The sequence below is a fragment of the Sminthopsis crassicaudata genome, chromosome 3 (assembly GCF_048593235.1).
Source record: "Sminthopsis crassicaudata isolate SCR6 chromosome 3, ASM4859323v1, whole genome shotgun sequence".
Taxonomy (NCBI): Eukaryota; Metazoa; Chordata; class Mammalia; order Dasyuromorphia; family Dasyuridae; genus Sminthopsis; species Sminthopsis crassicaudata.
The window spans coordinates 535395644-535419479 of record NC_133619.1 but is presented as its reverse complement, the minus strand read 5'-3'; the positions used below and the strand labels follow the sequence as shown (position 1 = coordinate 535419479).

At 31.8% G+C, this 23836-nt stretch overlaps 1 protein-coding gene across 3 annotated transcripts in view; it reads left to right on the top strand.

The window, feature by feature from the left end:
• Positions 1-23836, top strand: part of DYNC2H1 (dynein cytoplasmic 2 heavy chain 1) — a 394253-nt gene that overhangs the window by 348976 nt on the left and 21441 nt on the right. For all 3 annotated transcript variants that reach the window (XM_074304391.1, XM_074304390.1, XM_074304389.1), the window contains 3 exons: positions 4865-4974; positions 5657-5738; positions 21645-21761. In XM_074304391.1, the coding sequence (XP_074160492.1) occupies positions 4865-4974; positions 5657-5738; positions 21645-21761 (309 nt within the window). The remainder of the gene's footprint in view (positions 1-4864; positions 4975-5656; positions 5739-21644; positions 21762-23836) is intronic.

Genomic DNA, 23836 nt, shown 5'->3' with positions numbered 1-23836 from the left:
GGAAGTAAAGCTCAGTTAGAAAGACGCCAGGGCCAAAGGTGGCCACTGGGCGGGAATACATCTGAAGTACTTTCAAGTACTCATTTATGTTATATTACCTGTGAAAAATTGTTTTTATTACAATATGACTTGTATTTATATCCTCCAATTTAACACTCTAAAATTGAACATGATAAGTAAATGAGCAAACATTTATTAAGGGCAGATGGTTGACAGAGTAACTATTATGACTGGAGGATCAATTGGATTTAGGAAAACTCTTGCCTTAAATCCTGCTTCAGACTAGCTGTGGGACCCTAGCCAAGTCACTTTATGTTTCTTAGTCTCAAGTTTCCTCATCTATGAATTGGGGATAATAATAGCACTTAAATCACTAAGCTGTTGTAAGATCAAATGAGATAACATATACAGTGTTTTGCAAACCTTAAAGCAATGTATAAATGCCAATTATTATTAAATACCTATTGTGAACAAAGCACTGTGTTTGATCCTGTAGATGAAAAGAAATTATTGCTTTCCTCAAGTTTTCTACCAGAGAAGTACATATATGCACTCTCACATATATTATAAGAAGAAATATGTACAAAACACAAATTAAGATAAATTGGAGGGGAGCAGACACTAGCTGCTGTGGGAATCAAGATATATTATTTGGGATGAAGAAAATCTCTAGACACACCCAAATGATCTCATTCTATGTTATTTGATTCAGCAGATTTCTCCCTCTATCACCCATATTCTCGTACTGTTTTTTTTGTGTACAGGCTATACTACAGTAACTGGTATACAGTGGACATGAAATAAATGCTTGTTCCTTTTCCTTTCCCATGAATATATCCATCCTCCCTATTGTAGTTAAATATAAGGACTTAAGTATTTATTCAGAGACATGGGAGACATCACATAGGACTGCCCAGCATGGCACTGTATTCTGTGGGCAAAACAGAATTGTGATAGCCCAAAGAAAGCAGGAAATGTGCCCATCTAGAGGCCTCTCGCCCCCAAATGTCCAAAAAGGCTGTTTGTAACCGATTTGTAGGGGAGCTTCCTGAGCTCTGACACAAACACACACTACATTGACTTCAATGTCATGAGGTCATTGGTCCTCTTTGAGGAGAAATGACAACAACTTGAGAAGGTTAACTGCAGAAACCTACAGGTTCTTTTCTCTCACTTTCTTCTTAACGTTTTGCATTCTGGGTTCTGAACTCACCTGTCAACCAAAACTTTTTTTTTCCCCCACAGTTACTAATGGTCTTTTAACTGCCCTAATTGCCTCTTCTTAATGCTCAACCTTCTTGTCCTCTCTGCAGATTTTGGGATTGTTGATCAACTTTTTTTATTCTTTCTAAGTTTTTGGGACAGTATTCTTTCCTGGTTTTTCCTCATGGTTATCTAATTGTTCCTCTCTCTCTTTTACTGAACTTTCATCTACATCCCCCTTTATAACAATGGGTGTCCCCAATACTCTATTTGATTACCCCCTTCTTTTCTCCCTCTATACTATTTCCCTTGGCAATCTTATCAGATTCCTAGGTTTTGATTATCTTCTCTGTGTAGATGACTCTCTCCAGGCTCACAACTCCAACTGCCTTTTTGATATCTTGGATTGAATGTCCTTTAGACATCTTAGACTCTACATGTCTTATATTGAACCTCACCCCAAACCCTTTTCCATTTCAAACTTCCCTATTACTCTTGGACAATACTGACATCCTTTTAGCTCCCCAGACTTGCGACTTAAATGTAGTCTTGGACTCCTCACTCTTATTGGATGGATGGTACCATATCCAATCAATATCACCTTACATATATACGTATTTGCATATAAACGTATATGCATAAGTATTATGTACCCATATATGTGTGTATGTGTATGTATGGATCTTTCTTTACCATCTGGCCCTCCTTTGTATAGCCTCTTACCTCATTTTGGGCTTTGCATTAGCCTGCTATTGGTCTCCCTACATCAAATCTTTTCCTAATCCAACGGATCCTCAACTGGTAAAATACAAGTATAAATTGTAAAACCAAATGGGTTCCCATCATCTCCCTTCCTACTTTTCCAAACTGCCTTCCATGGATAATGTATCCAGTAACACTCTCCTTGTTTTTCCTCCCCCAGATTTCCCAATTGCAAACAATTTCATTCATTGTCCCTTATTCCTAGAATCTTTGCCTCTTAGTGTTTTATTTTCTGAATACTTTGAAGTTCCATCTAAAATCTCATCTTCTACAAAAAGCTTTTCAGACTCCTCCTTAATCATATCACCTTCTCTTTTAGATTTCCCCCAGATAATCCTGTACATATCTCCTTTGTACTTAATACTTTACTCCTCTTCTCCTTTAGTCTCTGTACTTCTTGAAAATAGAGACCAATTTTTTGTTGTGCTTTTTGTTGTTGTTATTGTGTGTTTTTGTTTTTGTTTTTGCCTCGATTTCCCCAGAGTTTAGCACAATGCTTGGTACATAATAGGTGCTTAATAGTTGTTCATTGACTGAGATAAAAGATAGGAATCTAGAGGTTAGGAGGGTAGTTAGTTGTCTTTTGTTTTTTGTTTTTGCTTTTTTTGAGGAATTTATTTTTGAAATAGAAGAGAGATCTTGGATACACAAAAGGGATGGTAAGGTTAGGTGAGGGTATTTTAAATGTGGGAAAACCTGGAAAAGTTTGTAGGCACTAGGAAAAGAGCAGTAAGTAGAAGTAGATTGAATATTAGGTGGGGATGGGTTGGGGTGTGTGAGATAATAATTGTGGGAACATTCTACCAAAAGTGAGAAGACTAGGGATTAAGGTTACAAGTAGATTTCTTATTCTTGACAGTTAGAATGACCTCTAATTCAGATACTGAAGTAAAAGAGGGAAGAATGAAGAATGATGTAAAGGATTTTGACAAGGAAATTCACTTGAAGTGGCCTATTTTTTCTCAGCAGAATTTGAGGAAAGGTTCTTTGCAGAGAGGGTGAAATAAGGAGATGAACAGGAGAAGGTTTGTAACTACAGCCCCTGTGGGATATTAGTTTATTTTGAAAGTATAAAAGGATTGTGGAAGCCTTTGCCTCTTCTTGCATTTATATACTGGGGGGGGGGGGGGGAGACTGTGGGCTGTCATGTGGCCTCTGGGGCTAGAGAATAGGAAATATAAATTGAGTCTCTTCAGTTCACTGCCTTGGAGAATAAAGAAAAGGGTTGAGTGAGAGTTGTCTGAAAAGAATAATTCAAGTTTTTTTTTATTAGTTTGGTTTTTGTTTTTACTTTCTTGTATAGGAAAGGGGAAGCAAATTTAAAATTTCATAACTAATACATATGATAGGGTAGAGCTAGAGTTTCTATGCAGAATACTCAAACTTACATCTATTGCCTACTGTGTGCAAATTAAGCATCAGGATATACAGGCAAAATTAAAGCTACACCAACAAAAATATTTACATATTTATTTGCCACAAACTGAATTATTTGTTTCAATTTATATATGTATAAGCTAGTTAGTATTTTAGTTGTGTTTTTTTAATGTGGTGCTTGGTAAAGTATTATTTATATTTAGAGGTTTTTTATTATTTTATTGAAGACTATATTTTTCTTACACTCTGCCTATAAGCTTCATAGACTAGCAAGTTCTTCATTAGTATAAAGCAATAAAAACATTTTATTAAAAGAAACTTTTCATCCTTAACTAACTATACTACTTCAGAATGTAATGAAGTGAAAATCTAATTATTAGCCATATTGGCCCCTTTAATGAGTTTGAACCTATGTATTGTACATTTCTAGCAATGACACATTTTGAGAGTATTTAAGTATATTTCAAAGCATTAATTAAAAATAATGTAAATTAGATTATTATAAAAGGAACAATTTTAATTAAGTAAATATTGTAAAGCAACAGATATAAAGAGAAAGGAACGTGTGAACAAAGAATTAAATATATATATATATATACACATATATATTTAGTAATGAAAATAGAAAGCAATCTTATAATTAGTTGAGATAAAGGTGAGATATATGTGCTTGGTAAATGGCAGAATGAAATGGCTAAGAGGTAGCTTTCTCTCTACCTCTTACAATAAACAAGAATCCTAAAATGAAATACACTCAGTGAAAAGATGATGACTGGAAAAGAATGTGAAGCAGACAGGTAGTGCAGTATATAGAACACTGGACCGGAAATTAGGAAAACTTGAGTTCAAATTTAGCCTCAGATAATTACTAGCTGTGTGAAATGTCACACAAGTCACTTGATCTTGTCTGCCTCAGTTTCTTCAAATCTAAAATGGGGATAATAATACTATCTCCTCTTAGGGGATTATTGTGAGGATCAACAGATAGTCGTTGTAAAGTGTTTAGCATAGTGCTTGGCATACTGTAGACATTTAATAAATGATTGTTTCTTTCCCCCTAATTGTTCCTATTCTCCATTAATATAATTACTGGTTTTAAAAAAATGTGTAAGATCAACTCTACTAGCTCATAGTGTCTCACATTCACATCCAGCTTTCCCCTGATATTCTACTAGTCACAACTACATTGGTTTTATAATTTAGGCTCTGAATTTTTTTGGAATTAACATCTTTTGCATTGTCCCTGAGAGATGCTTCCTAAAACTATCCTATGTGCTCCATGTTTTCAATAGATTTAAATGAGTAAAGGATTATGTGCAGTATATTTTGATATTAGTAATATATCATACCAATTATGACAAACTTCAAAATATAAAATGGAGAATTTCTTAATAACATATAAAAACCATTATTATCTTTTAAAAATAATCTCTATATTGGTTTCCATGATAAGAGAACTTAAAAATATCAGAAAAGTGTGATTTTACAAAACTAACTTTTTTTCTTTTCTGTACTTCCTCAGCACTGGGTAGATAAAGCAGAAAAGCAGGCACTGCTTTCAGATACTCTTGACCTTTCGGAACTTTTCCATCCAGACACATTTCTTAATGCTCTACGCCAAGAAACTGCAAGGTAAATTAAAGGTTATCTATCTACTTCATATACCTAAGGCCAATTATATTGATTTTATTCATTATTAACTGTTTTCCTTTTATTGCCAAAAATAAAATCTAAGTGGGTTTTAATTCTTATTTTGTTTCTTAATGTCTTACAATGAGAAAACTAATTATTAAGTATTTGAATGTAGAAATAAATTTTAAATGAATTTTCTTTTAAACAAATAGTATATTAGACTTCCCAATTATTAATTAATATTAATAGTTTGATAAGGAATTTGTAACCACTATGATATGTCCCATTTTACAAGAAGCATTCGTCAATGGAATGTTCTAATTGGAATTATTATTTTTAATTGAATTATAATGTGTCATCTGAGTTGCCATATATCATAACTGTAGTGCCAATTTTCACAAAATTGTAATATAATAGAGTAGATTTATAACTGAAATTATACTTAATTTATTTTATTCTTCCTGTGGTATTTGCAGAAGGTACTTATAAATTTGAAATATCTGAAGTTTGACATTATGAATAGTAAAAAGAGTTTAAGAATATTATTGAAAATTTTAATTACTTGAGCCTTCTGGTTGTGATTCTAGATCAAAATTAATTTATCTATTTTTCTATGCCTTTTTTCATTGGAATACATATTTCTAATAGTTTCATACATAACATTTGACAATATTTTTTATAGGGCAATGAGCTGTTCGGTGGATAGCCTTAAATTTGTAGCATCATGGAAAGGTCGACTACCAGAAGCAAAACTTCAAGTTAAGGTACTAGACAGATTATATGTTTTGTACTGTGTTTTAAACTTATATTGTGACATTATAACAAAATCATTAGGGAAGTATAAATTTTAATATGTTCAATTAACTGATTATTATCAGATAAATTATTCTATCTTTGCTAAATCTTTATAAAAACAATTCAATATCTATCATGAAATGCTATTCTTTTCCAGCAAAAGTACAGAAATTATTTACATTGAACATGAAAAATTAGCTTCTTGAGAAGGAATTTTTAAAACAGCCTAAGCATTTGTTTGTACACTTTAAAAATTTTTGGCCATGTAACAGTACAAATCTAGACTTGAATAACTAATAGATTATTTTTTAAGCCTCAAATTCCAGAGGAAAGAAAGATCCCATATTCATCAAATGTCAGCCCTTACTAAATAACATTGGTATTCTATCCTATCAAATGGCAATCTATCTTATCCTTAGATAAATCTACTTATAAGAAAATCACTAGATATAATATAAACTATTCCAATTTCAAATAGCTCTAATTATTTAAAATTTTCTTGTTTTGAGCTGTAACTCTGCCTTTCTACCCCTTCTACATAGCTTTGTCTTCAGTAAAATTAGAAATCTAGTTGCTACTTCACTAGATAGTTCTTTCAGATATTTAAAGACAATTATAAGTCTCTCTCTTAAGAGTCCTATTCTTCAGATTAACTATCCCTAGTTACTCCCTACAGTCCTCATATGATACAGTTCTTTCATCATAAAAGGCAACATGATATAATAGGAAAAGCAAATGGTTTAGAATCATAAGATGATAGGATTTAATACAAGAAACTAATCTAAGATATCTCTTAATTAATGAGGAAAGTGAGTTCAAAAAGTGATAGCTGATGGTAAAGCTGGAATTCAAATGTATGTCAGAAGAGGCTTCAGAAGTCTTCCCTTCAAATCCTTTAGCCTTTGTGTCAGTGCACTTAAGCTTGCTTCCCTTTCTAAATACTCATGAACAATTCATTTAATTATAACTTGTAAAATTTTGCATGTGATTTAAATCAAATCATGAGCCTATATATTGCAGAAGTCATTATTCTTTATTTAAATATTGGGATATTTGCTTTTCTATAGTCTTTGGACACATTTCCTTTTCTCCTCCACATATTCTAACTACTAAGTAACTACTGTTACATTTGCTGCTGTTGCTACTAAACCTAGCTTCTGTGTGATGAGGGGAAGGGTAATGGCAAAGAAAAGCAATATCAACCAGGTCATGTGGAGTAGAGAAACTTTATGCTCTGAGACCTCTTAAGGTAACCATAGAGACCTAACAAGAACCTTGAAAATGCTTGCTAATCAATTGGGCTCTGGATGGGGCGCCACTTGGGTTAGCAGCCTGGCCAATGTGATGAAACTGTTCCAATAAATCTTGGAAAAAGAGAGGGCAATACAAGGATGCCTGGTGGCCCTATTTATAATCATTATGATGATCAGCTTGACACAGAGGCAATGAAAAATCAGTGTTCCTTCATGTTCTAGTACCAGAGCAAGATAAAATATATAAATATATAAAACCAAATCATATATTTTAACACCTCTACCTACTAGAAATGCTTTAGTGCAAACGATATTGATCACCATGAATAAATATGAAAATGACTGAGCAAGTGAATGCTTTCATTTTTGTGACAGGACTTTATGAAAATAAATTTGAAAATAGGTCTCATGAGTTACAATTACCATGAGACCTATTTTCAAATTTATTTTCATATAGTTTTGGTATCTCAAAAAAACTGAAAAGGAGAGTGAATATTCTTACATGAAACATGTTATCAAAGCATCTCATATTTACTGATCCTACAATGCCCCAAGATGCTGTCCTCATTTCTCCCTAATGTTCTATGTGGCAAATGAGCAGTTCATTGAACTTTCCAATTCTGCTCATCTCTACATTTGTTGAGTCATTTCAGTTGTGTCTGACTCTTCATGACTCCATTTGGAATCTTTTTGGCAAGGTTACCAGAGTGGTTTACCATTTTCTTCTCCAGGTTATTTTATAAATGATTAGGACAGATTAAATGTCTTGCCCAGAATCAAACAGCTAGAAAAGTTAGCTGAAGTCAAATTTGAACTCAGGGAATCTTCCTGATTCCAGTTCCAATGGTCTATCCAACGTGTCACCTAGCTGCCTGACTAAAGACTAGAATCATTGAAAATCTCAAAGAGAAAAGGAGAATTTATTTAAAAACGTAGAAATAAATCAACTTATATGATACAAAAATTTGGAGGAAAAATGAGTAGAAAGATAATTTAAATTATTATTAACCTCCCAATAAATATTGCCCCTCCCCCAAAATAAAATTAAACTATACCTGATGAAACACTTAACTGAAATTCCAAGAAAGCATGAAACTGTTAGCAGAATGTTTCACATTGATTTAAGAGAAAAATTAGAATCTTGAGAGTAGTTAAAAAGGAACAAATAGCAGAATTTGTGACCTGAAGAACAGAAATAATAAGCAGAACAGAAGAATTTGAATCTCTAATGGCAAGTGACTGCAAAAACTTTAGAGAGAAAAACATATTGGAAATGCAAATATAATGGAGGATAATCTGGAAGAAGTGAAACAAAAGTGAGACAAAATTAAAAGGATACTTGATCTTTAATAAAGCAAAACACATTGATCTTGAAGAAAAGATGCAAAGAGATAACTTAAGTATTATAGACTTCCAAGATGACCTTGATAAACAAAAAATAAAAAAAATCACCATGTTACAAGAAAAATACAAAAAATAAAATGTTTCCACAAAAAATAAAATGTCTCCACAAGAACACTTTCTCTGAACAAGTATTGTTCCTTTATGAACAATACCCAGCCTTAGGAAATGGGAAATAAGAGATCCTAGGAATAATTGACATTCAGAACAGTGGGAGAGCATGGATTGTGAGAGGAGATGAATGGAAAATGGGAAAGAAAATGATCATATAGAGGGCAAGGGATTAAAATTGGACCACAGGAAAATTCCTACTATAGTATAATACTTCCATTATCATTATTAAACGCAAGAAGTATAAACCGAGGTGAGGAAAAGAATGTTACTTTTTTGTAAAACAAGCAAAGCTAATAATAGAAACAAAGCACAGAATTCAGAGAAGAAGGAATTAAAAAACCTCAATTCAGACAAAAAGAATGCTAGAGATACACAACGAGGAACAAAAACCTAACTCATAATTCTAAATATAATTAGATTAAATAATTAACTATTTAAATAGTATTATATTTAAAAAGCAAACATATATGGACTAAAAATGAAAAGTTGGAACAGAATTCATTATGTTTTTGCTCTCATGCTGTCAAAGCAAAAATGAACATTCATCATATAAATAAATAAAGAAATCATATGGTAAACTAAATCATGAACAACACATAATAGAAATTTTAAATGTATATGCTCTCAATATGACATATAAATATAAAAAGGAAAAAAATTAACTGAAGTAGTGAAGAAGTACCGTTATTCATACTCTCCCAATGTAACCCATTCTACTTGGGGGTAAAATTTGTTAGAAAATTTTTTTCTCTTTCCTTAAATCAAGCATCTGTTTTGTTTTGTTTTTAATATTGTATTTATTATTCCTGTTTCTTCCTTCCAGGGCCAAGAACAACTCATTATGGTTTTCTATGAATCTTTCAGATATTTGATGTCAGTGATCATGTCCCTTCCTGTTTTCTTTGTTCCAAATATCTCTAGATTGTTTCAATTGAATCTTGTATGTCATGGCTTGAAGCCTCTTCCTCATCCTGGTCAAAAACTTCTAGATATTTAAAACTTCTAGATTACCTCTTTGGCTCTTAAAATATAATATCTACAACTAAGTTCACTAAGATCAAGTCATACCTTTTATTTATAAAACATGATCCTTAAGTTAAGTGACCTACCCAGAGTTGTGCAATTACTAAATATCAGAGTTGATTGAAACTCAGGTCTTTCCAAACTCTTGGTTCAATACTTATGTGCATTCCAAGTGTAGAATGAAACAAAAATGTTCACATTTAAATTAGTAGAGATCAAATTGTCAAGTTATTTAGTCAGCTGTGAAATGAATGGATGATTTGCAGCCAATTTTTAGTGAACAAGACTGCTGTTGCTGACACTAACAGATTTTTAAGTAAAAACAAGTGTTGTTGTTAGTATATATTGTTCCTTAAAAATTTAAGTGATTCACAGGTAAGTCACTTGAAGTATACTGAAACAATCATGTTGGAGTAGGTTTTCTATGATTATAAGAAAAATTAAATCTTTTTAAATTATCAGCAAAGAATGTTTTTAAAAACATATATTCATTTCCTAATATAGAGAACCATTTAGTCTTTAACTATGAAATTTGAAAAAGGAACTATCAACATGTTTAATATATTTGACTAGTTTTGGAGGAAAGACATAATCACTGACCAGAACCAATATTTTCCCCACCAAATCCATGTGTAATTTTGTTATTTTATGTCTGCAAATAGAAGAACCCAAGCCCATGTCTTTTTTTTTTTTTTTTTTTTTTTTGGTGCGGGCAAAGATAAAGGTGCTCAGGAAAAAAAAAGTGGAGGAAAAGAGGAAGTTTTGTGATCACATTACTGGTGATATTCAAGGAAAGACTTGGTAATCTTTTAGATAATATCAGATATTAGGTATAGGCTATATTGGCTGATCACTGAGATTTTATAATTCTGTGAGCTGTCCCTATATATTTATTTATTTATTTATTTATTTATATGTGTGTGTGTGTATATACACACATATATATATATACACATATATATACATATATATCATTAAATCTAAATTTAACATAAAAGTATAATTCATTTTGACTTAAAATTCATAGATAAAGGACAATTTGGGTACACAGCTTTTTGTTATAATGATATTATTCTGTAGTTATTTTGTTAAGTTGAAATAAGTACATCTCATAAGCTTAAGAATTAAAGAATAGTTAGAAGTATTATATTGTAGGTATGTACATTGAGATGTCTGATCCAATAATTATTTAAGTTTAATTCAAGTAGTACATTATCATAGATGTTAGGAGACAGCCTCAATAAATAATCCTTTCAATAAAATTCTTCTGAGATCTATTTTCTGTAATTGTTCACTTACTTAAGGACTAGTGCCATGTATATAAAGGAATTAATGATTAGAACAGATTTTCTGTAAACCCTTAATGCAACAAATAACTTGTTATATATGTATGAGTGTAGGATGTGTGTAGATTATATATACGATATATATATATATATATATATATATATATATATATATATATATATATATATACTCTTTATACCTCAGTTTATATTCATATATATCCTAAATGTAAAATGTGACACATAAATATTAATATAAAGTGTGAACTTATTTATATAGTACTATTCACAATATCTTTTCTGTACATATATAGATAACTTATACTAATGTATTTATTGCTTTATATTAAGTATTTAGGGATGAGTTTACTTTCATTTAATTCCATATAAGATGTCTAAACTTGATTTTTTAAAAAGAGGAATGACTAGAGCATATTTGGATTTTATAACTAGGAATATTATGATATGTAATATAAATATTTTAGTATAAAAATTTTACATATAATATATATTTTTCTAGATTCAGATATATTGATCTGAAATTTGACCTGTAATTTCATTGGTATAGGGAACTCTAAATGAGAAACTGCTACCAGTGCTGTTTGCCAGCTTCTTTGCAACTTAATGCTTTAAAGAATTGTTGCATGCAGTAAGATAGTTCAGTGGATAGATTGTTGGATTAGAATTTAGGAAGATCTGTTTGAATCTTGTCCCCAGACACATAGTTGTACGATCCTGGGCATGTCACTTAACTTCTCTGTGTTTCAGTTTCTTCCTCTCTAAAATGGACATACTAAGAGTATCTACCTCATAGGGTTATTTTGAGGCTCAATTATAATAATATGTGTAAAGTGCTATGCAAAACTTAAAATACTACATAAACACTATTATTTTGTGTCAGTTGTGATGATAGTGTCAATAACGATGACGATGATGATGGATGATGAAACTTTCTCAGGGTCACACCCTGAATATATTTCAAAAGATGTAAATTGGACCTAGATCATCCTGGGTTAGAAGCTAGCAGTTTCTCTACTTCAACACACTGTCTCTGGCTATACATGATTAATCTGAATGTCCCAAGACAATACTTCTAAACAACATGCCCATATTAGGCATGATTAGCAAGTGATACATCCTCCTTCTGGTTTCACATATTAACAATCTTAATCTATCGGGGGAGTCCAATTTCATTTTGTACTTCCTGTTCCTGGTTCTCAGATGTGATCCCTTGATAACAGGGCACTGAAAGTTCTGATATCTGCCTGAAGAGCTAGCACAGGTTGACAAACTGAATTGATAAATTGAAAGTAGATATGGCCTTAGAAATGTTTTGTTACTTCTTGTTTCATATTAAACAATCTATGTCTCCTTAATCCTTCTTTTAGTGTAGGCTATTTAACCCAGTAACAAGTTGCAGTTCTATATTCATTCTGTTAGATTTATTGTATTTCTTTAATTCGGGTACTAAAATTCCTTTTCTAGTTCCTGTTAGTGGTAAGGAGGAGAGTCTGAATTTTCAAGGTCTGGGACAGGGGAGCATAACCTCTAGCAGATCCTATCAAGCATGCTTCAAATATGAGCTTGGGGATAGGATTATTGTGTACAATTACACAATCCAAGTACAAACCTAGCACAGTTTGAAGAGGCTCCAGCCTGGCCACAGCAGTTCTCAAAGGCTATGTACTTTTTATATGTTTTTTATATATAGCAATTCTGTATCCACAGTGATGAATTGACAAATTCTTGAACTATCGAAATACTTCACCTTAAAATGAGGAATATTTTGAGACAAACGTAACACCTTTATACAAGTTCTGATGATAAATTATTTAAAGATGTCATCTTTGTCATTTTAAAGTTGTTTTGTTGAATTTGAGAGAAAATGAGGACATTAATTTATTTGAATATCTTGACAGCTTTTCTAAATAAAATATTCCTGGTGTATGTGGATGGATGCTTTATTTCTCATTTAAAATTTAAATGACATCCACTATGCTTTGATGCCATGTAAATCAAAGTCCATGTTTTCATTTCATGAAGATAGTAATGAAATCACACTTGTTCTATTTTTTTTCTCCCATTCATAGTGCATAAATTATACATCTTCTATGGTACTAGAACTGAAAGAATTGCTAAGGGTTTTTTATTACTTAATAATTTGCTTCTTAATTCTTTGTATTGAAAGTATGAATATAAAACATAACCCCCGAAGAAACCAAATAAGGATATTTAATACATAGACAAGATATTCTCACATAATAGAACACAATTTTTTGCTTATATAGCAGATTGCTATGCTGTGTCAGTTGTATTTTACCATATTAAAGTGATTTACATTTTTTCCAAGCTATAGAGGCATAATCTGTTGCTTTTAAGGTTCCATAAACACTAGATCATAGATAAAGAGCTAGAAGGGATCTTAAAGGTCACTTAGTGAAGTCCTCACATTTTACTGGTGAGAAAACTGAGACCCAGAGAGTTTAAGTGCCTTGTCCAAGTAACACAGGTGGTATTAAAACATTACTTTTAGAATAGAGATCCAATTTTATACTTTATTCTTTCAAAAATGAATATTCTTGATATACAAAGCCTAGGACTTTTAAACAAAATGTAAGTTAAGAATGCATAGTCTATCCTGTTTCCAGGAGTGTACAAACCAAAATATTCTTCATAGTGCATTATTTCATACTTTGTCTTTCCATGTAGCACATCACTGTCACTATTCTTTAATTCTTAATTGATTATATGTGCTAGTCAAATTATAGATCTGTCAGTGGATATCTCATCTTTTCTGAGAGATTCCAGAAAGAACATTTCAATCCAAGACCTCTTGAATTCTTAGAAAAGGAATAATACAAAAATGTTTTCCTTATCTGGGGAACAAAAAATGATATTGTTGGGAGGTGTTTTTTAAATAGCATGGATAAAATGGTATTATCACTAAAGAATTTTGATGAATGAACATTTACCTGGAAGAAAGGAATTTTCTTCTTTCCTTTGTGATACTATTGAATTTCTGGATGCTGGGAGAGTCCTTGTCTAAACCTTGTGAAAGAAGAGAAAAGTTTCTGTGCAAAGACCTCTAGAAGATCAGAAATTTTGTATTATTCTTCCAATAGGGGTCCAAAGAAGTTTATATTCTGGCTGATAGGAAATGGTTTTGCAGAACAAGTCTTGGTATCAACACTAGCACCAAGATAGGCTTCACGAAAGATGTCAGTGATCTTTACTTAGCTATTTTACTACTGATAACGTTGACTTGTCTTACAAAATCAGTGGCCATATCAGAGATTGTGTCATTACCTGTCCTATGGTTCTGGTTTTCCTGTGATGCTCCTGCTCCTCATTATTAGCTTACCATACCAAGTCATTGAAATCAAGAACTCTGTACTTACAAAGGACAGATGCAAAGCCAGGAATTTCTGAGCTTACTTCTCTTTTACATTTGTTCCCTCTTTCCGGAGAATACAGGGGAGTTAATACATATTCTTTTTTGCTACTTCTTTTCTTCCTATTTTTTTAAGCTTTTCTTGTTCCCCTCTTCTTCCTTTGTTTTGGTCTTTCTTTTCCAGTACTGCCTATGCCAACTATTTTGCATCCTCAAGATTAGGGACATTTAATAATGGATACTTTCTCTTCAACAATCTGAATTCTGATTTCATTATCAATTGAAACTTCCCTTTCTTTAGTTATCTAATTATTTCTCAAATCTAATAGCCTTTTCTTAATCCTAATTCTTCTTCAGTTTTCTGTTATTATTTGACAATATTGATTGCACTCTTTTCCTGAATGCTCTCTTCTATCTAGATTTTCATGACTGTTCATTTTCATTTCTTTCTTGTATATGTCCTACCAACTCTTTTCAGATACTTTTGTCTTTTTTTATCCATGTCACACCCATAATCTATATCTTGAACTAGAATTCAGAAGTCCTGTGTACTACTTTATTTTAGGTTTAAGAGAACGGTAGCCTGTGATAGTGTCAGAGATGGATTTGCCAATGACCCAGTATATTCTAGTAAATACAAGTATGGAATGTGGTTTCTGTAAAGCCAAAAGAGTCCAATAAACATCTAAGCTTCATTTTTAGATTATGAAAAGGCAAGTATTGGGAACTTCTTTGGTTGTCTCCCATCTACTATGTGTCCACAAAACATGACTGAAATCAATGGGGAAATCCTGAATTTTTTTAGGATTGATTTTCCCATACTTTATCCCTCATAATATGCTACTATTTCTTCTTGGACCTCAGAAACTTTGGTCTTGTTAAGCTAAATCAGTATTATATCATCAGTGTATGCCTTTTTCCATTCTGCTTACCAAAATATGGCAGATACTGAGAACTCATAGAAAGTTAGGTAGCCCTGCAGAATGTCTTTTTATGTCTTTAGGTGATGATGAAACCATATTAACATAGTTCAAGGACATTAAGCTACATCAATGCTGATAAATCATGATTGGCCCCTGAGAGTTTCCTTGTCTTTTAAAAAAAAAGGCTTTTATTATTATGCTTTGTTTTTATCTTGCCTAGATGCTCTCCTATATCTTCCTTCTTCTCAGGAGCCATCTATTATAACAAAGAATTATTTTTAAAAACAAAGAAAAAATGCAGCATAATTGATCAATAAATTTTATATAAATCTGAACATTTTATATATATTTGTATATGTATTATTCCACAACTGTGGGGCAACCCCCAAGAAGAGTTATTTTCTCAAAGCGTTTCTTTGTATCCAAGTAAGTTCTTTATAATTTTATAATATTCATTTTCAATTATTTTGTAATTCTTTCCATTTATATTGCTCTAGTGATTTGTACATACTGTTTTCCTGATCACTTCATTTTACTTTATTTGTGGTTTTCCATGCTTTTCTATATTCATAATGTTCATCACTTCTTGTAACACATTATTATTCCCTTATTTGTTTAGACATTTCCCTGTGAACATCTACTTGTCTTCTTCTTTTCAATCACATTCAAAAAGGAAAAAAAAAATGGTTATAAAATATTTTGTGATATATAAATTCTCTCTTTTTGTCTGATTTTCTTGGGGTATATGGCTAGGAATGAAATCCCTGGGACAAAGAATAGGGACATTTTACCTACTTTATTAAACATATAATTCCCAATTTCTTTCCAGAATAGATGTACTAATTCACAGCTCTATCAACAAACTATTGGTGTACCTTTCTTTACATCACCTCCTCCAATTGGTTATTCCCACCTTTAGCTACCATTGCCATTTTCTGGCTTGATGTGAAATCTCAGGCTTCTTTTGATTTTCATTTTTCTTCTTATCAGTGATTTGGAGCATGCTTTCATATATTGTTAATAGTCTTCAATTCTTTGAAGAGCTGTTACAGGCTTTGACCACTTTTCTATTGGGATTGCTTGACTTTTAAGGAAACAATTAGCTTAATCTTTATAACAGGATGTGACAACCCATAGAGATACTGATCCTATCCCATAATTAAATTGTAATGTCAGAATCATACCCTCATGTCTTTGAGATGATTTGCCTCCCTAAATAGCTACCTTCTTACTATGTCATGTGAGTACAAAAGAATATTTCTACAATATTATGCTTAGGGATAAGTTTTTTCTAGAATTCATAGGAATAATATTTATTTCGACTTTCTTTTAAAGTTCTGTAGTACAAGATTAATAAGGCTGGTTCCAGGACCCAGCATCTAGCCTTGTATCTTGAGAATGAGCTTAGCGCTTGCTGAATGAATGCAAACTGTGGCTACTGCGTTAGCACCCTAGATACCTTAGGATACCGGAGTCAGGATATTTATTCTAGGTCTTTAGTGGTAGAAGTGAAGAGAGTGGACACGTAGGATCTCTGTGACCTCACTGCCTCATCTCTCTCACAGAAATGACCCTGCTAGTCTCCCTGCACCTCCTAGTCCCTCCCACAATTCTCTGTATACACCAAATGATTGGGCCAGCACAGGATAGTGGGAAAGACCATTTCCTAGCATATACTTGGAGTATTGTCCAATCAGTAATTAGCCTCAAGTGCTCAATTGTCCGACCTCAGTGCATTGACTCAAGAGTTTCAGTCCCTTACAGCAAACAATGAATGAAAACATCTTGCTGAAGCCCAAAAATGGGATCTTAATAGCAAATAATCACATTGGATGAAAACTGAGATGAACAATTCTCAATACACTTTACATTTTGATCAGACTTTTGGCTAAGCAAAGGTAAGAACACAGAGTGAGAAAGAGACAGAGAGACAGAGACAGAGAGAGAATAAGAATTTAAAAGCAAGCACCATAACTGAGAAGTATATATCCCATTCATTAAAGGTAAAAGTATAGAAAGACATTTAACAAAATGCAGTTAGGAAGAAGACAATGATTTCTGAAAATTGACCAGAGAGCAAATAAAAAGTAAAGATTGAACTGTCTGAATCTATTTAGATTTATTTAGGTGCCCTAGTTCCTTAGGTTATACTTTCCAAAGTGGACTGCATTAAGCTTATGGCTGGATTGAGAGCTCTCCACAAAACCACCAGACACCTATAGAAAGAAGTAGACTAAATTCACTGTTTAAAAGCCAGATTGCCCCTAAACTATCCCTAGACTTCCTGATCTAAAATGATTGAATTTAGAAAAAGTATAAGTTTTTTCAGCTTCCAATATTTCCAGTTACAAAATTCTATGATTTCATGTATTAGTTAAAAGCAGGCTATAGTTAAGCAGGGATATATTTTTGTGTGTGTATACACATATACATATGTGTATATATTATATATTACATATATATATATATAATATATAGCCATATATATTCACATACATACACACACATATATAAACTTATATACACAAATATATACCTTCTTATAGCATTATTAATATGGCTGATATAATATAGAATTTCTCTCTTTTGAATTATTTTTAACTTTGACTGAGATTCCTACCTTTCTTTTCTGATAAATTGTACTATTGATTATTGTTATTTTATTGGTGTATAGTTTTTGTTTCCTATACATGCTAACTGTTCTTCCTTACTTCTGTTAGCCTTTTATATAGCCTCCCTTCAACCTAAAGAAAATACATACATATATATATATATATGTGTGTGTGTGTGTGTGTATACATATATATATATATATATATATAATACATATGTAAAATATGTATTTTCCCTCGTTAATCCTTCTCCATGTGAGTAGGGTTTCAGATCTATCAGCTGTTCTTCCTTTTTTAATTCTTTTGTGTCAGTTCTTGCTTTTATACCCCATTCATATAACATAGTTACTATTTTTTACCTTTTCCTCATGGTTTTACTTTTAAAAATCACAACTCTACCAAAATCTTTCTTTTTAACTTTTGAACTACCCTATTTCTAACAACAATCTTAGACTATAATATGATTTATGTATAAAACATAAACAATTTGTCCTTATTAAATCCCTTGAAATTTAGTCTTTAATGTTGACTTTTATATTTGAATTTTCTCTTAAGTTCAGGTTTGTTTGCAAAAAAAAAAAAATCCTGAAAATCTGGCATTTTATTTTTTGTTAATATGCTTTTTTTTTCCCCATTTACAATCATGTTTAATTTTTTCTCAATATATTTTCGGTGTCAACCCTAGTTCTTTGGCTGTTTGATATAAGGTATTCCAAATACTGCTGTCTTTTAACATAGCCATTGCCCAAGTCTTGTATAATTCAAATTATGTTTGAATTATTTATTTCTTGTTGTTCATAATGTCTTCTGACATTCCTAGGGGTTTCAGAATTTAGCTGTGATGCTTCCATAGGATTTCCTCATAGAATTTCTTTCAGTTGGTGATCAGTGGATCTTTATATTTCTACTTTTCCCTCTTGTTCTGACACTTCAGGACAATTTTCTTTAATTATTTCTTGTATTATTATTTCAAGATTCTCTTCTTGATTATAGTTTTTGGGTTGTCCAATTATTATTATGTTTGGGTTTTTTTTTTATGTTTTCCAGATCTGTTGTTTTTTCTTTTTAGATCCCATATTCTCTTCTAATTTTTTCATCCTTTATATTTTGTTTTATTATTTCTTAGTCTCTTTTAACTTCACTGTCCTCTCCTTGCCCAATTCTAGTTTTCAGAAGTCATTTTCTTCCTTTAAGATTATGGATCTCTTTCTTTACATAATCTTATTGTTTTTCTTGAATTGTTCTTATTTTTGTTTTTGTTTTGCCTCAAACTCTCTCATTTTATTTTTAAAGTCTTTTAAAAAATCTTCTATGAATTCTTTTTGAGCAGGAGAACGATCCTTTGATATTACTCTTTGGGGTAGGAGAAGCTTTTTTATTTCAGTATCTTCCTCTGAAGATGAACCCCATTTTTTCCTAATCTTCTAATAACTTTTTGTAATGAACTTTTTGTGTGTTCATTTTTGTTTGCTGTTTGTTTTGTTCTCTTGTTAATGTAATCACCTCTAATTACAATAGAGGTATGGAGTGTGGGGGATGGTACCTCTGGCCTCAGTTCTTCCTTCAGTTCTTTCCTCTAGACTGGAACCCCAAACCTAGAATTCTACTCTCCTGTTCAGTGCCCACAATGGGCAAAGTCCCTGTCCCACTGCTTCTGCATTCACTGGGCATGTGCTGGCAGCAGCACACTTGAACTTCCCTTAAGTTCCCTAGACTCAGATGCCAGACTTCCCCCACTGATGGGATGATGAAAATTCCTATGGCTGGGACTGAGCACATACCCTCCCAACCCAACTGGTGACAGGGCCTACTGCTTGCTCTTTCAGTGGAATTGGCCTAGAGGTGTTTACACTTCACACTAGTCATACTTTCTTCCTGGGTTCTTGCTTTGGGCCTATTCTGGTTGTCCCACTATTCTGCCCCAATTGTTATTTGTTTTTATTGTTCTCTATTCTGAGGTGAAATTTTATTTTATTTGTAGTGAAAATCTAGAGAGATTGTGGTTTCTGACCTAATCTGTCCTCTTCTCAGAATCTCCTCCATAAATAATTATTAAAATATAGTTATTGTCATAGATAAATTGGCATTGCCCTTCATGAAGATATTTTACATTTCAGATCAGATTAACAACTACTAATCACTTACTAGGTACAGAGAACAGGAGGCAGCTATGTGACTCAGGAGATATAGTACTAGATCTGGAGTCAGAAAGACCTGAGTTCAACTCTAGCCTCAGATTTTATTAGCTATATGACCCTGGGTAAGTCATTGAATGTGTGTTTGACTTCATCTAATTAAGAAGTAAATGGTAAACCACTCCAGCATCTTTGCCAATATAAAACTCAGATAGTATGGTTCATGGGGTCACAAAAAGTCTGACTTGAATGAATAAATAAACAGATGCAGAACACTGAGTTAACTACTTTAAAAAATCAGTAAAATATACTGTTAATTAAGCAAAGTTATAATAAGAAATTATAAAATATAATGAGAAGTGGACACTCACAAGCAGAAGGAAAGATGTAATTAAGGACTTACACTCAGATGAGGAGGAAGATGTAATAGTAGCCAGTAACCTTTGCAGTACTCAATCAATGGGGAAAGAGGGGAGAGACTTTAAATTGAGGATAGGAAATAAAAACTGTGCCTTTGCACTTTAATACATGTGTATCTATTCTATAAGATACCCACTTCTGAAGTTGTGTACTAAAATACTTTTTATCTTTAAAAAATGCCATTCATGCTATTAGCAAATACGTAATCTATTAATCAATCAGCAAGATGTATTGAGTGTCTAATCTGTTCCAGTTACTGTTTTTCAATGCTATGGAAACAAAGATTAAAAATTATTTTTCTGCCCTTAAGGGGTTTTAAGTTCTGTCTCCAGTTCTTGGCACAGTGTCTATTACATAGTATACAATTAATAAATGTTTGTGGACTTTTAAGGAGGCAACATGTATACAAATAAGTACATTCAAATACTGTACTTACAAGCTAAATTTTTGGGGAAAAAAAGGATCAAGAATGGCTAAGCTGAATTTGAATGAAGTAAATAAAAAGCATTAAATCTTTTTATGTGCAAAGCACTAAGGATACATGGAAAAGAGAAACAGTCCCTGTTTTAGAGGAGATCATATTTTACTGAAGACAATATGTATGGGAGGTTTTAACTGTAAATCATATAGAAAGGTCCCAAAGTCCCAAGCCTGCAGAAACCAAGTAGATGCTGGTGTTTTGACTTTAATGCCATTTCCACTGATAGAACCTTTCAAAGATGCTAAGGACTTTGCAATTCAGAAGTTTTTAATAGTTGTGGCCATGTCTGTAACTTCCTCATCAGGACTATGAGTCTGTCTCTTATTTTGCTGTTGCTTATGCAGCCACACCCCAATTAGTATTCACTGTTTGAAATTATAATAATGTAAAATATATTAAATGGTTCTAGCCAAATAGAAATATGTAGTACAAATTTGATTAATTCAAATAATGCAACCCTTAACTCAATTGCATTTTATTTTCTTGAGAATGATGGCAAATGTCTGAAGAGAAAAATGCACATCCCAAAGTTTTGATTTGCTTTTCTCTTATTGACTGTTTGTTGTGAAGATCAGTATGTTTTTATCAATTTGTATCACCTATAGTTAAATCATTCTTGATTCATATTTACAGTAAATGCTGAAGCATTTACTAAAAATGAACATTGAGTTCAAAGAAAATTTGCCATGAAAACTGATGCCTTTTCATAAAGTAGCATTTTTCTCACATATAAGAATTTTTGGTTTGCCACTCTTTGGATCCTTGCTTATGATTTGACTTTATTAAGACGTATTATAATTACTTATAGCATGACTTTTTATACCTTTTTAATACAGATCAGTGGCTTACTCTTGGAAGGATGTAGTTTTGATGGAAATCGACTCTCAGAAAACCAGCATGACTCTCCCAGTGTATCTTCAGTTCTCCCATGTTATATGTCCTGGATTCCACAGGTAAAAATTTTAATTTAAGAGTTATCTGTTACATGCTATGATTAACTGGTTGTTATTGTTGCTGCTGCTGCTGCTGTTGTTTCTGTTGCTGTTTCTTCCTTCCTTTCTGTTTTTTTTCTCCTTCTGTTCCCCCTCCTTCCCTTCCTTTTTTGTTTTTAGGTGGTAATATATTCATTTTCTACATTTGACCAGTTTTTTTTTTTTAATGTGAAGTTTTGTTTTTAAATTAGTTTTTATAAAAATTTATTTCTTATGGAAAGACATAAATTTAATGTCATTTTCTAAAGCTTTAGCATAAAAATGATTAACAGAGATAGAATAGAAAAGAACTCTAGATTTAGAATCAAAAGAGATCTGAGTTCATAGGATGACTTTGTTATATAATATCTCTGTAACTGTGGGTAAAATATTTAAGTCCATTAGGCCTGAATTCCTTCTTATGTAAATAAAAGGTAATTTTATTATATGGTCTTCCATTTTTCTCCTAGAACTTAATGCTATGAAAATATTAGTTATGTTTCCCCTTCCTTTGAAAACCTAATAATGAGCAGAATTTTAAGAAATAGAATATGGGGAATGTCTGGTGAGTCTTTTTAAAATAAAACAGGTTATAGAAATCAATGTCATCATATCTAGTTTATCATGTAAAATAAAATGGAAAATTAATTTAAAAGGGTGTGCAAAGTAACTAAAAGTTTCATATATCAGTAGATCAAATTACAAACAAATCTCATTATTTAATGTTCTGCCCAATTATTGTTCCAAATCTATGCTTTCATAGATATTAGAAACTCCAAATGAGAAAATTTCCTCAGTAAACACAAACCAGCAACTCATTTATAGCTTACAATATTAAGAGAATTTACTGGAGCATAAAGATGTTGAGTGAGACTAGCCCATGATTATACAGTTGTCAGAAATAGTATGTGACTCCAAGGCAAGCTCACTAGCTAACATACTATGCTACCCTTTTATATTTCCTAACATTAGATATAAAAGGAATCTCCTTATCAATAGAGAAAACTTTCATAGAACTTTCTAATTATAATTATTTTTGTCACATACAAATCCAAAGAGCAGAATGGTATCTTTTATCTCCTAATCTCAAGTCTATAATACTATTTCAGCATAAAAATATTTAATATGTTGATTATTTTAATACTGTTTAGTACACAAAAAAACCCATTTCTGTGATTGTAATTGAAACCAAATTGATCAACTTTGGGAACTTTTAATTTAAAAAATACATCTGGAATACTCAGTGTTAAAAAAAAAAAAAAGGCAATATCAACTTGCAAGTATCACTTGAGAAATTAGTAACAGATGCATTTCTAGTCACCTTAAAAAGCATAAAATGCTAAAAATTTAGCACCATGACTTTGTGCCAAAACCAAATTTATTTCCATTTTTATACCATAAAAGACCACATTGCAAGGGGAAGTCACAGCTATAAAGTATCATCTTGGTTTTAGTCTGTCCTTTTATTATATTTCATATGACATTTTAGCCATATTACAACCTTTGTGGATGTAATGGTTTGCAAACCATGTACAAAGGTTAATTATCAATAAAAGAGCCTTGTTTCATAATGACATGTCCTTCAGGAATTTATTCTGAACCTTGTTATGCTCAGTATAATTAGTAATGACCTATATGAAGAATAAAAGATTTTTTTCATCAGTTTTGCATATGATTTCAGACTTGAATGACAACTTGGGAAATAAAATTTATAATGACCTTAATTAAAAGAAATGCTATATTTTTGAAGATTAAACATTTTAATGAGGGTAAATGTAGGCTGGTACATTTTGGGACATTTGGAACAAAATTGTGGGACAAAACCCACAAAAATCTGAGACCAAGAATTATTCACTAGATAAAAAAAATACATGGAGCTAACCAAACCATATCCTATAAAGTGAATACTAATTAACCATATTCAGTACATGTGTAATACTACATACACAGTAGTGTGGTTATGAATAAAACTTTTGTTTTATTGGGATTATCTTAAATAAATACAAAATAAAAGTTCTTGGAAATAATCCTTCCACTACTGTGTCCAATGTTAAATT